Source organism: Ornithodoros turicata, chromosome 6 (genome assembly GCF_037126465.1).
Source record: "Ornithodoros turicata isolate Travis chromosome 6, ASM3712646v1, whole genome shotgun sequence".
In the NCBI taxonomy this organism is placed as follows: domain Eukaryota; kingdom Metazoa; phylum Arthropoda; class Arachnida; order Ixodida; family Argasidae; genus Ornithodoros; species Ornithodoros turicata.
This window is the reverse complement of record NC_088206.1, coordinates 60,781,487-60,796,967: the sequence shown is the minus strand read 5'-3', so window position 1 is coordinate 60,796,967 and position 15,481 is coordinate 60,781,487. Positions and strand designations below refer to the sequence as shown.

At 45.7% G+C, this 15,481-nt stretch overlaps 1 protein-coding gene across 5 annotated transcripts in view; it reads right to left on the bottom strand.

Annotated features, from left to right (window-relative positions):
* LOC135396874 (uncharacterized) overlaps positions 1-15,481 on the bottom strand; it is a 151,384-nt gene that overhangs the window by 27,048 nt on the left and 108,855 nt on the right. For all 5 annotated transcript variants that reach the window (XM_064628084.1, XM_064628085.1, XM_064628082.1 and 2 more), the window contains one exon: positions 1,985-2,281. In XM_064628084.1, the coding sequence (XP_064484154.1) occupies positions 1,985-2,281 (297 nt within the window). The remainder of the gene's footprint in view (positions 1-1,984; positions 2,282-15,481) is intronic.

Genomic DNA, 15,481 nt, shown 5'->3' with positions numbered 1-15,481 from the left:
GTGCCTTAGAGCACTGCAGTGGCACTGTGTGGTGTAAAAAGATATATGAATGGGGCCAAGAAGCAGAATCCAAACCACAATTAAAGTGGACATGAAAAACGTGACATGGACAGTACCCAGAGAAAATACACAAATATCAAACCACATAGGTACTATGACATGCAGTGCAAAATATTTCTAGGTAACCTGGATTTTTAGCAAGATATCAGCTCGCAATATACCACGGTCAAACAAATGCTCTCAGTCAGTGTTTATATCGATGAGGTTCTCAGAAGCATATCACTGTGTCAAGTGCTAGTGTCACTCTGACACTGTACTTCCACGTGCTGTTTGATAATAAGAGTAGAGGATGGACAGAGCATTATCAGGTAGCTCGGTTAAAATGCCTCCAGCTCAGCAGCAGATCGGGGGGGGGGGGGGGGGGGGGGGGGCATGAAGGAAATACGAGTCTGCGAAGATGTGCAATGAACAAAATAAAGAACAAATGGCGTTCCTTCACTAATTTTTTGCGGGCCATCTATCGAACAGATTTTTGCTCTGAAAACGGCTACGATATCAGGTGACCGAAAGGAACAGATGTTCTCATTGGGACAACTTTGTAGCTTTTATAATTCAAAAGTTAATTAAGGAAAGTTAATTAAGACATTGCCTTTGGACTTTGCTAATGCCCTCCTAGGGAGTGCCCTTCAGCATATATTCTATATTGCAATTGATTTCATCTTGGAAAAAGTGTTATATATGTTTTTTAAAAATATGTTCACAGTTAGCTGGGACACCATGTATAGTCTGAAACATGAATGAGCCTTTTATATTTCCGTCATCGCGTGAGCGCGAACGTGCGTCGACAGCGAGCCATGACGCGTCCCCGACGCAGCTATGAATCCCTAATTCGGAGCGGCTCCCTTCAGTTCGAACTCCGCTTTATTCGAACAAAACATACATTCGGTTTCCTTCGAGTTCGAATTAACGGATTCCACTGCATAGCTTCATAGCAGAGTCAATCAAATTGGACTGTTATATTCGGGCCGTAATGAACGCAGTGGAACCACTGTCCCTGCCACAGTTTCTAGCCATCTAGCCTACGTAATCGTAAGGCCTCGCGAAATCAACGTTTCCGCGAGACGCAACACGCGGAGTGCCACGGCGCGTGCTGCGGGAGCTAAGTCGTTTCGCGCGCAACAGTGAGTTCAAATGCAGATTCAAGGAATACTAACGCTAACCTTCGGTATCGATGTTGCCGATACAAATAAGACGTATTTACCTCAATTTTTGTTTCTAGTAAACGTGACACATTTCAGAAATCGGAACGACCTTAACGGCATTTCTCTCTTTCTTTGTCTTTTCCGAACACTCGGTTGCCTACAAAGACGCCGCATCTGTTACACATCACCAGATAGGATGCCTCATTTAAAAACATCCTTCATCTACTAGTTTGCAGTTCGTGCTTTACTAGTCTGCGTGATACAGTCGTGTTCCTTAGGACGCCAGATAATATCTTACCGATGATGCTGATAAAAAGGCCTTCAAGAGAAAAGACCTAATGGCTGCTGCTAAAGAGGCAGGTTAGCTTGAAAAGTAAGTCAAAGCTAGAAATTTCGCACAAACCCGAAGCCCAATGAAGAAAAAAAAATTAATGCATTTTTTACCATTCTGCAGAACGCGATTTAATGCGGTAGCTTCATAGGGCCATGTTCCGATCTTGGTCTTCGGGCATTCGCATTCTCTCTCGCCATAACTGTTATGGACGGACCTACACGGCCGTCGACGTTAGCCAGCCTTGTAAGTCAATCATTCAAGCCTTTATGCTTATCTGAAGTGCCTATTAACAGCATGTAGCCTAGTAAGTAGTGCACACACAATGGACACATGGGCGACCATTTGTCACCCTATTAAATAACAGCACTTTGCACTTGCCCCCCCATCTTCTTGATCAAAATAACCTTCTTTCCACGTACGGACTGATAAGGCACTTTAAAAAACCCACCTGATTGCCGTATTTATTGATGAGCTGTTCGAGACGGCATTGCCATTCGAGGGACTTCAACCAGAGGCCATGCCATCGCTTCTCAAGGTTCGCTGCGACGCGACAGAACCTCTGCGCTTTCCACGAAGGAAGTGGCAGAGACGAAGAACTTTTCCGCAATGAAGACGCTTCCCCTGCACCCTGCAACGAACTGTCAGTGGCTTCGCCCGCGCCAGCGCTGGTGCAGCTCAGGGATTCGCACTGACGAAGAAGAGACTTCACGAAGCGTCCACGGGATTCAATCTCCTGTTGCACAGCCTGCATGAACGGAACGAAGAAGCAACGTCATTTCCTTTTCTTAGCCAACGAATAACTACGGATAACATGATATTCCTCCTTCACATCGCTACGAACTTATATCATCATTCCACACTCATAACCCACAGAATAACAACTCCAGATGTAAACAGACTAAGTGATATGCACTGGACATTTGGAACAGAAGGCACAAAGAAACGCAGCTACAACAAAGTTTTTTTTTATTCCTATTTTACCCTCGCAATGTTGGTGAAAGTTTCCGAGTGCCCATTGTTGACTCAATAAAAATTTATTACGCTAATTAAAGAAAAAAACGTGTAAGGCCTAGCTGCATTCTGTTCTGTTTCCTCGTCTCGTGTTCGACCTTGATGCGCTTAGTAGGAAGCACCTAGAAGGACCGAAATAACTCGCGGCCATAATAACTTTTTTTTTCTTTTTCACCCCAGTCAAATGCTTCCTGCATAGCAATGCTGCATACAAACACATCAGCACATCATGCCCTTACTAGACATTCGCATCCAGCAAATTATTATTTCCTCCGCATCTAACAAGAAGTCGTGCTTCCTAAACGGGTACATGAAGTGGCCGTCTCGCAAAAATAGCTCAGTATTTAGACAGAACAAACAAGAAAAATAAAACATTAACCCTATCATCATCAAATGGTCGTTCGTTCCTGGAACACGAAAAACCTTACCGAGCACAAAACTAAGAAGCGCCACCTCGCGGGGTCAACCCTCCGTGGCCGAACACTCCAAGACCTTTACATAGAGGCTAACATCGTCGGATAAGAAAATTGCGGGCAGAAAGAGGTGGTGCCCGCGCGCGTACTAATCTGCGCGCGCCGCGACCGGTTACTGCGTTAAATACCCCGAATCTCCATTTATTCGAACACACTGCCATTGCTTCTTTTGTTCCCGTTTCCGCTATGCATGCAGAGTGAAGGGCGTTACAATATTCCGCCCGTCGCGCACGTCAAGCATAACCAATGTCAAGACCTGTCTTTCAGACAAGGCCGTTTACTATAAAAACGGTGTTCAATTAAGCGAACTTCCGCATGCAAAGGAGGAGGTCTCCAGTCGCAAGATAGGCGGGTGCTGTACAGTCATGTGTTTGGATTTGCGCGCGCAAACGCACCTGAAGTTTGTTATTGTAAGCCTCTAATTTTTCTTTTATCTTCGACAGTCGCTTGTACAGGTTACCGGCAAGCATTTGGACTGCCTTACAACACAAACATATGCAATGTTGCTTTTACAAAATGCGGCACCGGTAAACTCGGGCATATCACGAAGCAAGCCAACCAGAATCCAGAATTCGTGAAATTTCGTGGGCGCGAACATAGGTACCCAGGGAAACCGGAGCCACGAAATTAGAGGGTTTTCGTAGTATACGTATATTGGCACTGAGGTCATTAGTCACTAGGAAAGCTTCGTTAAAGCACGCCGCTTGCAGAGCCAGCAAATGCGTCGTGAATCCAGGACGACACAATAGGGTAGATGACCGCGAAGACGTTGCACATAGTCGTGCTCAACTCCCATCATATTGCATTCGTTGTCGTAATCCCGCCGTCAGCTTTATGTTCGTTTCAACGCCCACCTTTCCGAGTGCAACAAAAAATGCCGGCTAACGTTTTGTTCTTCGGCGTTTTTCCTTTTTCTGAAGTTAATAAGGGGGCCATTTAATGGTTGCCGACACTTTCCGCTTCGACGCCCTTTCTTGTCGAAGCGAGCGAATTTTATCGCCTCCACCGTCGGCGGATATCTCGCCCTCTTTCGGTGATATTTTCTCTTTTCTTTCTTTTTCTGCGTTACGTCCAAGATGTGGCCAAAGATTGGGGGCCAGTTGAGGGACCTTTCATGCAGGAGTAGCAACGTCTCAGAAAGAAGTAAAAAAAAAAGACTCTCGAAACCCGGCGCTACGGGGAACGACGAAAGATAGGGCGAGGTACGCGCACAGGTAAAAAAAAGCTGCTTAGGTTAAGGCATCTAGCACTAAGACTAAGGGAACGTCGCGATATGTAAATACTCTCAAATGGGGCTGTGAAGGTGCACGTGGGGGCTATCGACGTCGCAAAGAAAAGGAAAGTATATATCATCGTGCAGCCTTCGCGGCTACCTCATTACTTTTTCTTTGCTGCTATCAGTTTGAATGAGAATACTCTTATACGGCACAACAACTGCATTGAGACCTCGATTCCACTATCCATTTTCCCGTCGTACTTCCAAATATTGTTCGCGGTTGCGCCACCACCTCGTGTCCCGCAGAGCTGTACTTTTCCATCGCGTTCAACAAGACCGGGTAACTTATCAATGCTATCATAAAAGAACACGGTGAAAAAAAAAATCAGATATGACGTCTTGTTTTGTTTTCGCCAAACCTGGGTACGAAAGCAACAGTCATAATTCAGAATAGCGTCCTACTTCGGGCTTTATAGCACCGTAGTCGAGTGCTCTATCGTAAAATGGAGAACGTCGCACCCTAGCCTAAGGAAGTAGTGTTTCAACGATACCAGCATCTTCAGGAACAGACATGCACGCGCGGCAAAATATTGGCACAAAAGGTGCGCGTTTTCACGACCTACGAGACGAGTGGGACCGCATCCTTGGAAAACAAAAACGAGAGAGAGAGAGAGAGAGAGAGAGAGAGAGAGAGGTGTTTTGGTGCTTTATGGCACAAGAGCGACTAAGGCCAAATAGTGCCAAGACACATGATTTATTCTCCGTGCTGTGTTTTGCATGTTCTATACTGGTTTGAAACAAGAAGGATATTATGTGTCATTGGTTTAAAAGGGACTGTGACTGTTTTTGTTTTGACTACAGTGCTAGGAAAGAAAAAATAGGTGTGTTGTTAAGTTTGAAGCAAGGCACGGAGAAGTATATGGGATTTAGCCACGGCAATATACTGCCACTAATACCCTCCGGCCTCCCTTCTGTGACTATCGCATTTATGGCGCCCACCGCACTGCGAGGGCCCAGAAGCTTTGGGAAAAAGTCTTTGGCGAGGGAGTCGCCTATTCTCCTCTGTCTAAAAGACTTCGAGACATTTCCGGGGCAAGGAGCTCACCCGAACCACCCTACCCATGTTGGGATTCTGGGCACCCCCAGGCGAGGGAGTCGCCATTACTCCTATGTCCGCAGGACTTCGAGGTATGCCCAGACGGGTGGAGAGAGAAAGAACGAAGAACAGACACACATCCATCGTTCGTTGCACGAACGCATTAAATACAGCGCCACGAAAGTTACTTTTCTTTAGAACGCTTAGGTCTCTACCATTACCCCAAAGCAAATGCACCGTCAGAGCACACATTTAGAGCCATGAAGAGTCATCAAAAGAAGTCATAAACCCGCACTTTATGCTGTCGATGTCCTCCGTGCAAGGGTTTTTATTTTGTCCTCGCCCCATTGTGCCTCTCTCACCCTTTCGCTCTCAGGCAGGTCGAAGGACGCTACACGCGCAAAACACAGCGCAAGGACAAAGACCCGCTCAAAATCACCGTCGCTCGTGCGTGCACTGTGCAAGGTTGGACAGTTCAAACACCACGGTCTGTGCAGTCTCCAGCGTTTTATTTTTGCGAGCCTTCCATCGTTAACATACAATCCTGGAAGTTACGACGTACAACCCCTTTCTTGTCTCATTATACGGCAGCTCAAATGCGTAATTTCCTCCAACTATGACGAATGGCAGTCATTACGTGTTCCAAATATGCAATCTACGACAACAATGTCACGTCAGAGGAAATGAGTAATGAACGACAAAATGACTGCGCGCGTTTATTTTGGGGGCCGTCGTTGATGTTTTCGAGACTGGAGAAAGTGCGTGCGTATGTGCGAAGAAATGTTTTGTTTCGTGTTAAATTCAATTGTTTGAAAGAGCGATTAAAGTGAAGCGTGAAACGGCATGTCGCAATATATGGAATTGCCAATATTCAGCCACGGAGGAAACAATGAATAAAAGAAACATTGTGGCGCACTGAGCCTTGTGTGATCAGTTGGTGTGATCTACTGATGGCGTAGGAAAATGTCCAGAGTTACCGAAAGACTGACAGAAATGCAAACGTTCAAAATGCAGACTCAAGTCCTCTGTACGATGCGAAAGGCGCACGGTTTATCTTTGTTTGAACAAGAACAACATAATTTTTGTCACTTTCCGTACAGAGTAGTTCACTGTGCAACAATTATTATTTTAATCTATGTATATAAATGTCTGTGGTCACATTTTAGACCCCTTCCTATGTGTTAGGTATGTTATATGTGCGTTGTTCATTATCTTTTTTTTTTTCAATAATAAGGACTCGCGGAATAGAGGCAGGTTTGAAGATGTGCCAGCCAGGTCACATTTTACAGTAGCGCTGTCTTCCGGCGTATGTAACGTACTGTTAGAAAATTCTGGACACGACATGCAAACAAGGGTTTCTCAGAAGAACGTTCCCGCGGTTCTTGACATTCTCGGATTTATGGCACCTTTCATGCTTGGCTTCTCAGTCAACGACAGTACTTTCCGCATGCACTATGCTAAGGGCTCACCGAGGCAAAGGCGGATCGACGAAGCCGTTGGCTTTGTACAAGAACACACGAGAATGCAAGAAATTCAGACGACCCCGAAGCTTCGTAGTATCATTAGGGAAGTTACACGAAATACACACGATTATCAGTGAATAAGAGATATTTCACGGTGCGAAGACTCTCTTACATCTATAATGTGTTTGAACGCAAACTTCAAAGGTAGCTGGACTGTAGCGATGTAGTTGAGGTAAACGTTGCATCCAGCGGCGTGTATTCGTGATTTCCCGCACTCGTTGAGGAATCCCATGTGGTCGAAACTAGTCTTGTATATAGCACGTCCAGCATGCTACTAGAAATGTTGAGCCCCTCCCACGTGAAGAATCAATCACGTTATTATTATCCAACGAAACAAGTTGGGCTTGCCCTCTCAGTCCTGCTTGTGTGAATTATGCGCTGTATAGAATTAAAAGATAGAAACAAATAAGTTGTTCTCACTTACGAAGTTCGGAGACCGATTACAGTATTCGTATTCACAAACATTCTGCTGCAGGAAATTCTCGAGTGACACGGACAACCGTCCTTGATGACTTCACGCGAGCGCCACTAACACCAGCACAATGTCGTCACCCAACACCGTATCCACCGTCCCTGGTAACTTCACTCGAGCGCATCACCAGCACCGTATCGTCAACACCACACGGCCCTATACCACGCCAAAATTTTCGCCCATCAACACTTTAGCAGACGGCCGTTTTCCAACGTTATTCGACTGGGTGCCGCGCTCGACTGAAACACGAATGTACAAATCGCGTACAAGCGAACCTGCGCGTGCTCACTCCGAAAATGATACAATTTCGTACTTCGCATAGAAGGTACTAGAGCGAAAAGAAAGAAAGAGAGAGGCACGTGAGTTTTCGCTTTCCCCAGCTCTATATACGAACACAAGCAGTACCCATCCATCCAACAGAGAACACTTGCTATCCAGAGCAGGAACCGCAAGGAGATGAAGTAGACAGCAACAGCAAAGGTGTTGGCAACGTATTTCCTTAGTGCACGCTCATGTTGTAATAAGATCACAAACAATTAGAACGCGCCTCTCAGCACGAACTGTGATGTTCGAAAGTTTAACATGTTGGACCACCGGCTGTGCTGTCTGAGGTTTTCCCTGGGTTTTCCGAAGACATTACAGACGAATGCCGGCACAGGTTCCCCTGAAGTCGGCCCAGGACGCATACAAATCCCCCTGTCCCCCACTCCTTCCTGCTGCCCTCTCCCCATCTGTCCACATCTGTACGCCGCTCATAGCCACAGTTGCTTCGCGGCGCTAACACAGAATAAAAAAAAAATGAACATGTTGAACATGAGAGAACTGATGTTCTGAGGCTGGAACAACATAGAAGGGACAATCACATACAAGGCCTCAAGTTGCCTAAGAAATTAACGCTGAAAGTCACTGAAAAGGTTAGCCAGCTGTAGGACGCGAACCCACATCCAGAAGATGTGGGTTCGAAGACTACTTTCATCTTTCATCATGAACATGTTGGCCTTTTGCGTTGAAAACGACGTATCACACTGCGAGTATGAAGCCGAAACGTCTTGCTTTCTTGTACAGAGAGTGTTTCCTGGAGCTGTACAGCTTCATTTGCTTTTTTTTTTTTTTTTCATTTACTGACCCTGTACAGGGGTTTATAGCTTCGAGCCGTTTAGCTCAGCCGGCAACAACTGCATGACCTCTAAGTCTCTAAGGTACGAAACAAAAACTGGGTTAGGAAAACCTGGCACGTCGAAAGAAAAGAATGAAACTGAAGGAAACCGCGAAAAAAAAATCGAATTTCCGGAACCCTTTCTCACACATACGACAGATGAAAGGAAAAAAAAAAGCCATGAGAAGATGACAAGCAAACAAAAACCAAATTCGAAACGCTAGGTTTCTCTCTCTCTCTCAATTGATCTCATGCGTGGGTGAATGCATGTTTCACGCCAGGCGTCCACCTTTTTCCTTTTCTTCCGTGTTTTTCTTGCCCGTACGTCCATCAGTGACACTTTCGCACAATAACGAGGAAAAAAAGATCTGGGATATCTAGGTGAGTACACTTTTCGGCGCGAGCGCTTTCTCCGACGACCGAAACGAAAGCTAGCCAGAGCTGATAGAAGATCTGCATGTATAGCGTTACGTGCGCTGGGCCGTTAGAACCGCTGTAGGTTAATCGTCTCGTACCGACATTTTCCACCCTGCGCGAGATGCCATTACAATGACCGCGCGCTTCACTCGGTCTCATTCGGACGGTTGCAACATTTCGATCAGCGGTGAGCGAGGGAGGATGCATTGTATGCAGAGTTGACGCTGGTGAAAATCGATGTAGGCCTCGATTTCTCTTTTTCTTTTTTTCTTTTTTGTATATATGTTTGTGTGTGTGGATAAGGGGGTAAGACATACAAAGGGGGAAATGATAGAGTTCGCTGCTGTGCCATCACAGCGTTAAATCTGCTGTCGCTGCAGTAACGAGATTCGACACCTAGGAACGTTTGAGTCGTACCCTTAGTGTGCTCGAGGTTGACAAATTTGCGCTTCACTTTTGTAGTTTCTGTTGCTAGACATCTAAAAATCCTGCCACTTGTCGTTCCTGCCGGCCATTTCCGTCATCTTTGATTTCGCTGTAGGTTGCAGATAGCGGAGAATCAGCCACACTTTAGCTTTTCGCACGGTACTGTGCTGTCATACATATAGCTCAGAAATTCTTCATCCTAAATGTCAGACAACACGCGTCCCTCCAATTTTTTTTTTTTTTTTTTTACCACTCAAAGCAGAAGGTTCACCGTTCGAAACACGGGGAAGCGTAATGTACAATACGTTTAAAGTTTACGTTTATGTAAATATTCATCTCTCGACAGCCTGTACTTCCTCCAAAGAGCCACCGAACGTGTTTGGGTTAAACGACACTGAAAACACTCGATGCATATCTGGCAGAAGAAGAAGAAAAAAGGCTCTCTCGAGGAAGCGGTCATGCTTACAGAGACAATGACGGCCGTGCCGCCAAACGCAAACAGAGCATCGCACAAACAGGGCCGTCACAATGCGCCAGTGCGGAACGTCCAAAGGGGACGACCATTACGTCATCGGTTTCGCTCTACTTGGTTCAAGACGGGCTCAGGAAGATGCATGCAGCAACACCGAAAGGTAAAGCGAGTTTTGCCCGTCATACTCCATGCCGTAACATGCTCCATCATAAAACAGGGCCGAAAAAAAAAAAGAGTCCGAAAAAGGAAACTTACTTTTGCTAAGTTTCTGTCGGACACTACACAAGTCGGCGACCAGCTGTGAGCGGGGAAAGTTTGATTAAGTGGTTAATTTCAATTTGAGGTTAACGACTGTATGCTAGGGATGGAACGATATATCGTTGTAGATATCTTTGCCAATCGACGTTCTAAAAATATCGATAACTTATCGACGTTCCGTATCGGTAAAGTATAGGGCTGTTGCAGCGAAATTTGCAAAGTCGAGCGCAGCGCCATTTCGGGCCCAAGCAGTTACGGATCTAACAGTCTGAATCTGAACAGTATAGGTAGTTTCATCAGCGGGTTCTATATGGTGTTTCAAGCGATAGAGCGCAAAGGAAAGCTACAAAACCTGTAGGAAATCTACAGAAAAAGCTGTGCATTTTGCCAAGTGCGAACTCGAGACCGTGTATTTGAAAGTGCCGCCGTCGTCTGCTAAACTACCGCGCGTTGCGCATTTTCAGGTGCTGACGTCGCTGCTCACGCGCGCCGTCTGGCCCACAGAAACAGGTCTATCTAGAGAATATCGATCCATATGGGTAAACCCGGATTACAAGCGCTAAAAACAGAAGAGGATAACACACACGGAAGGCGCACTAACAACAATTTATTTGACATGAGACGAGCGTACTATAAAAGAGCTCAAGAACTCCCTCTCTTTTTCCGTTACATCAATGGACGGACAGCTGACACACCTGCCCCCCCCCCCCTGCGATCAAAAAAGCTTCCCAAATTTCCCTCTTCCTACTATCGCGGAACCTTGCCTTTATCTCCGTTCCAGTAAACACAGGATGACAACCACATTGCTGCACACGGGCAAACAGGGTACCAGACCGCGCGGAGAGGTTATACCTCCCAAGCAGCAAAATGTACTGAAAGTCGAGTGCAATAGGGGTGGACGGGTAGGTGGAAGGCCTTGAACAGACTCCTGAAACTAAAGAACATTGATAAGACACATACCGCCCACCCCTATTGCACTCGACTTTCAGTACATTGTGCTGCTTCCCAAGCAGCACAATGTACTGAAAGTCGAGTGCAATAGGGGTGGACGGGTAGGTGGAAGGCCTTGAACAGACTTGTGAAACTAAAGAACATTGATAAGACACATACCGTCCACCCCTATTGCACTCGACTTTCGGTACATTGTGCTGCTTGGGTTGGGCTATGTTCCCTTAATCGAGTGTTGACACACCTTTTGATCATCTTACATCAATGACATCATCTACGTAGCGCTTTTAATCCGACATGCAGTACCAACAGGCCCAATTCCACATTTTGAGCATACGGGTAAAGTATATAGGTTACTAATCGACATTTTAATCGGTGTTCGTCGACACTCTGCCTCAGATATCGATGTTTAGCGATATTCAAAATGCCGATATTTTCGCACATTCACCGATTACAGATACCAGTAATTAATACCAGTACCGCCACTGATTCCGGACTCGACGGAGTTTTCTTCCGTCGTCTCATCGAAAGTTACTGTTAACTAATAGCCATTATATGCCTCACATTCACATTATATGCCCCAAGAGAGATTCACGGCAATCGATACGAAAGAGACAAAAGGCGACCTTCCCAAACGAAATGTATGCCATATCACGTACGATCCCCACCCGCACAAACGGCCCGCCCGAAGCTTTTGACAGCGTCAGGGACGATGAGAGAAATAACCTTCGATACCTCTGACGCCTGCACTGTCACGTAAGCCAACACCCGGGCTATTCATGGTCAAACTTTTGATTCCGTTGCTTCTATCCCTCTGTACAATGGTCTTTCATTTCAGGCGCGAGCTAATTTGTATGCGTTATAAAAACGCAAGCAATCATGAAAGGCGTCAACGAACGACTACACCGCAGCCCGCGTTCAATGACGCATACACGACGTGTGTTTAGCGGCTCGGTAAACATTTCGGTTCGATGCAGTTCTCACGGCACTGTACCGGGGTTGCGGACGGACTGAGAGAAGACTGCGGCGAATGTGACACTTTGAATGCGGATATTTTCGTGGTCGTGCAGGGACACGAATGTGCAAGAAAATACCGTTACCTTAACACGAATACAAAAGGAACGGCATTCGCCGGTTGCGTCGTTCGTGGTCTATGATCGATAAAAAATAAAAAAACGCAATTTACGCCTTCCCTCTCTCTCGCCTTCTCAAGAAGGCTGACAATGCGTAGCGTGCGTTCATTGGTCTCCGCAAACGCGGTTTGTCCAATCAACGCGGGAGACCGTTTGAGCAGACAAATCCGAGGCCTCTCCGCACTGTCGACCTTCTTGACAAGGAGAGGGAAGGCGTAAATTGCGCTTTTTCTATCGATCATAAATAACGAACCACGCAACCGGCGAATGCCGTTCCTTTTGTGTTTGTGTTAGGGTAACGGCATGTGTAATTCAGCGAGGAGAATTTTTTTTTTTAACATTTTCGTGCCCCCTTACTAGTTCGCGATTACGCTAGGCGGGACATTTAAGGGAGCTTTAATTTCCCGATGCATGTTCTATGCTGTTGTATCATATAGCTACTCTCTGTCAGAATGCCGGAGATCTGAGGCTTCGCCAGGACGCGTCCACAGACCCTTCCTTGGTGAGTTCGATTTTGACGATCAAGCACAGGTTATCGAGATTAGAACTAGGATGGAACGACGAAATGATGTTCGAAGGAGTGCAAAACTGGTGTACAGAAATAGTGCTACAATAAATTCCTGCTCACACAATGGATAAGATCGACTCGGTGGAACTAGAGCACTGGAAAAACAAGTTTTTCCAGTGCTCTAGGTGGGACCAATTAGTTGGAAATTAGAATTTTTCTGTAGTACTTACCTTCCTGAAATTCTTAACTGTAACTTCGCGCAAAAAAAAAAAAAAAAAAATGAACACCGCGAAAACTAGGGCACTACTTTTACGGCACTTTTATCGACAAGTGGATGTAGATGCACTATCTTCGTCTCCGTGTTTCTTTTCGAGTTCTTTTCCGAAACGTCGCGACGGGAGGATGCCACCTCTGCGGCGAGAAATTACGCGGCGAAAAGCAATTCTACCCTCGCCGCATGCAACGCGCTCCAGAAAAAGCTTTCGACCAGCGCTATTCTTACACACAAAGCCCTTTCAACAGAACCTCATTACCACACTGAGGAGGAAATTAAGCGGGACCTTTCCCTTCTCATCCATCCAGGTCAAGTACGTCACTAATTAATCACGGCACTTATTATAGCGGCGCACAATTTCCACGCAACGTAGCACACCCTACATCCTCAAAAAAATAAAAAATTAATAAAAATGAAGGTCACGTACATTCGCTGCTCTACGCGAAAGGCGTTCACTTATCAAAACTTATATCGTAAACTGGGCCGAAAATGTTGCCGTAATAATGATAAGAAGAACAGAGGGTTTCTCGCTTACACCAGCAAAGGTCGCGCGCGTTGGGAAACAATTCATACGCGATAAATATCGAACAAAAAAATTACGACTTCATTCTCGGGAGCGCACGTAAATAAGAAAAAGAGATCAAGAACATATTACGAAAAATAAGCGAAAATAAGCGCCGCTGTGCGTCGTATATTATGAAGAGAGAGAAAGAGCCAATTTTTTATACCTGGAAAAGCGCGAACGGTTTTCGCGGGAATCCATTACAGGTGGATGTCAGGGCGTTCCAGGGGGAGAGCATATACTAGTAGTATGCGATGTCCGATGGGCCTTTTAAATATCTGTTGACCGCGATACGGCGCGTTTCAGGGTCGACTGGGACTATGATAGGCGAGCGCGGATGAGCCACGTTTTTTTTTTTTTCGAGGTTAATGTTGAACGTTGATGCTCCTATGTTACCGCCCTCTATACATGAACGCTCGGCGTAATGAATGTGAGTCGACAATTTCGTCGAATTACCCTTTTATTATTGTTTTGTTTGTCATAAAAACGCGAATGCCTTCTGGTTTCTGAATCGTAAATCGTATGCTTACTCCCACATAGGCATACATTATTTCGCATCACTGCACACTGAAAGCAGGAGGCCTTGTACTTTACTCGTGATCTTCCGTACCACGCAGGGGAGTAGTCTCGTGTAAGGTATAAGGACGCTGTTCAAAAAGCTATACAGCCTGTCTTCTTATTGCTTCTGCAACTACTTCCGAGTGCTGCGTTCGAAAGGATTCTCGTTTATGGATACATCGCTTCGTATTCCTAGGCCGACTGGATGATGGCAAGTTCCACCTGAGAGTGTGGTCCAGCAAACATCAAGCAAGCATCTAGCTACTTGACCGGAACCGTACCTTTGTTCATCACACACGATTGGGGAGTGAACTTTGTATTCCGTGTCAGTACCAAGTACATAGCACCTGTTGTACTTTATGTACAGTACAAAGTACACTACAAATGTACTTGAAGTCAAGTACAAAATATTTTGCAAAGTATATTAAAGTACTCATCAAGTACACCACAAATTTTTAGATCGTATCGCCGGACATTTGAACACTTGGTAGTGATAAAACGCGAGGTAATTATGTTTCGACTGCTATATTTAGAAAACTTTTAGCAAGCATATTTGCCAAGCGCTAGTTAGAAAACATCGATAATTTACAGCTGACTAATTAACAGGAACCGAAAGAAATTATTCTGTTTGCAATTTTGTGTTCGCATTGCCGATTGGGTACTTGAGTACTTCAAAGGAAAGTACCGAGAAAACTACTTAAAATACAGCACAAAGTACACAAACTTTAAGTAAAGTACAAGTACTGAGAAATCTACTTAACAAAGTTGTACTTGGTACTTCAAGTACTACCCCCATCACTGGTCGCAAGCTACCTAGCTTACACCTTATCACTCGAAATGCTTTCATTTCGTTCTGGTATCTCTCTTTGCTGTTGTTTGTATGTATGCCCGGTCATTCGTGACGTCTCTCTGCGTTCATTTCCGCTTCGCCTCTTCCAGGTGTAAAGGGGGTTAGTGCTCGAAGGCTGCAGGAAGCTAGGTGGCGCTGGACATGCGGAGACACAGGGGTGATCAGTAGCGCACTAGAGCATGAAGTCTGCATAGTCATGGCACAGCTGGCGAAAGACAAAGGGAGGCAACGAATGGCCCGTTCCAGGGCCGGATATGGTGCCACCTAATGGTGCGTTTGTTTCTTTCGTACGCCTTTTGACCGGCAGGAGAACTCGCAACGACCCTGAGGCGCAGCTTACGAACAGCCATAGACTCTGGATGCAGTCAAAGCTGAAAGAGTTCAATGTGCTCCATCACTGGATACGCCATTTTTTCGCCGATAGGCTACGTATTCATTCACGCGCCTATCAACCTGGAGCATTATTCCCGGACACGTATGGATGCCACGAAGCACATCTCGTCAAGATGCTGCATTAATTCATCGAATGTGACTCGATGTGGCTTTCACAGCTGAGTGGCGTTACGGCTTAATTGACTCTCCCAGATGCTGT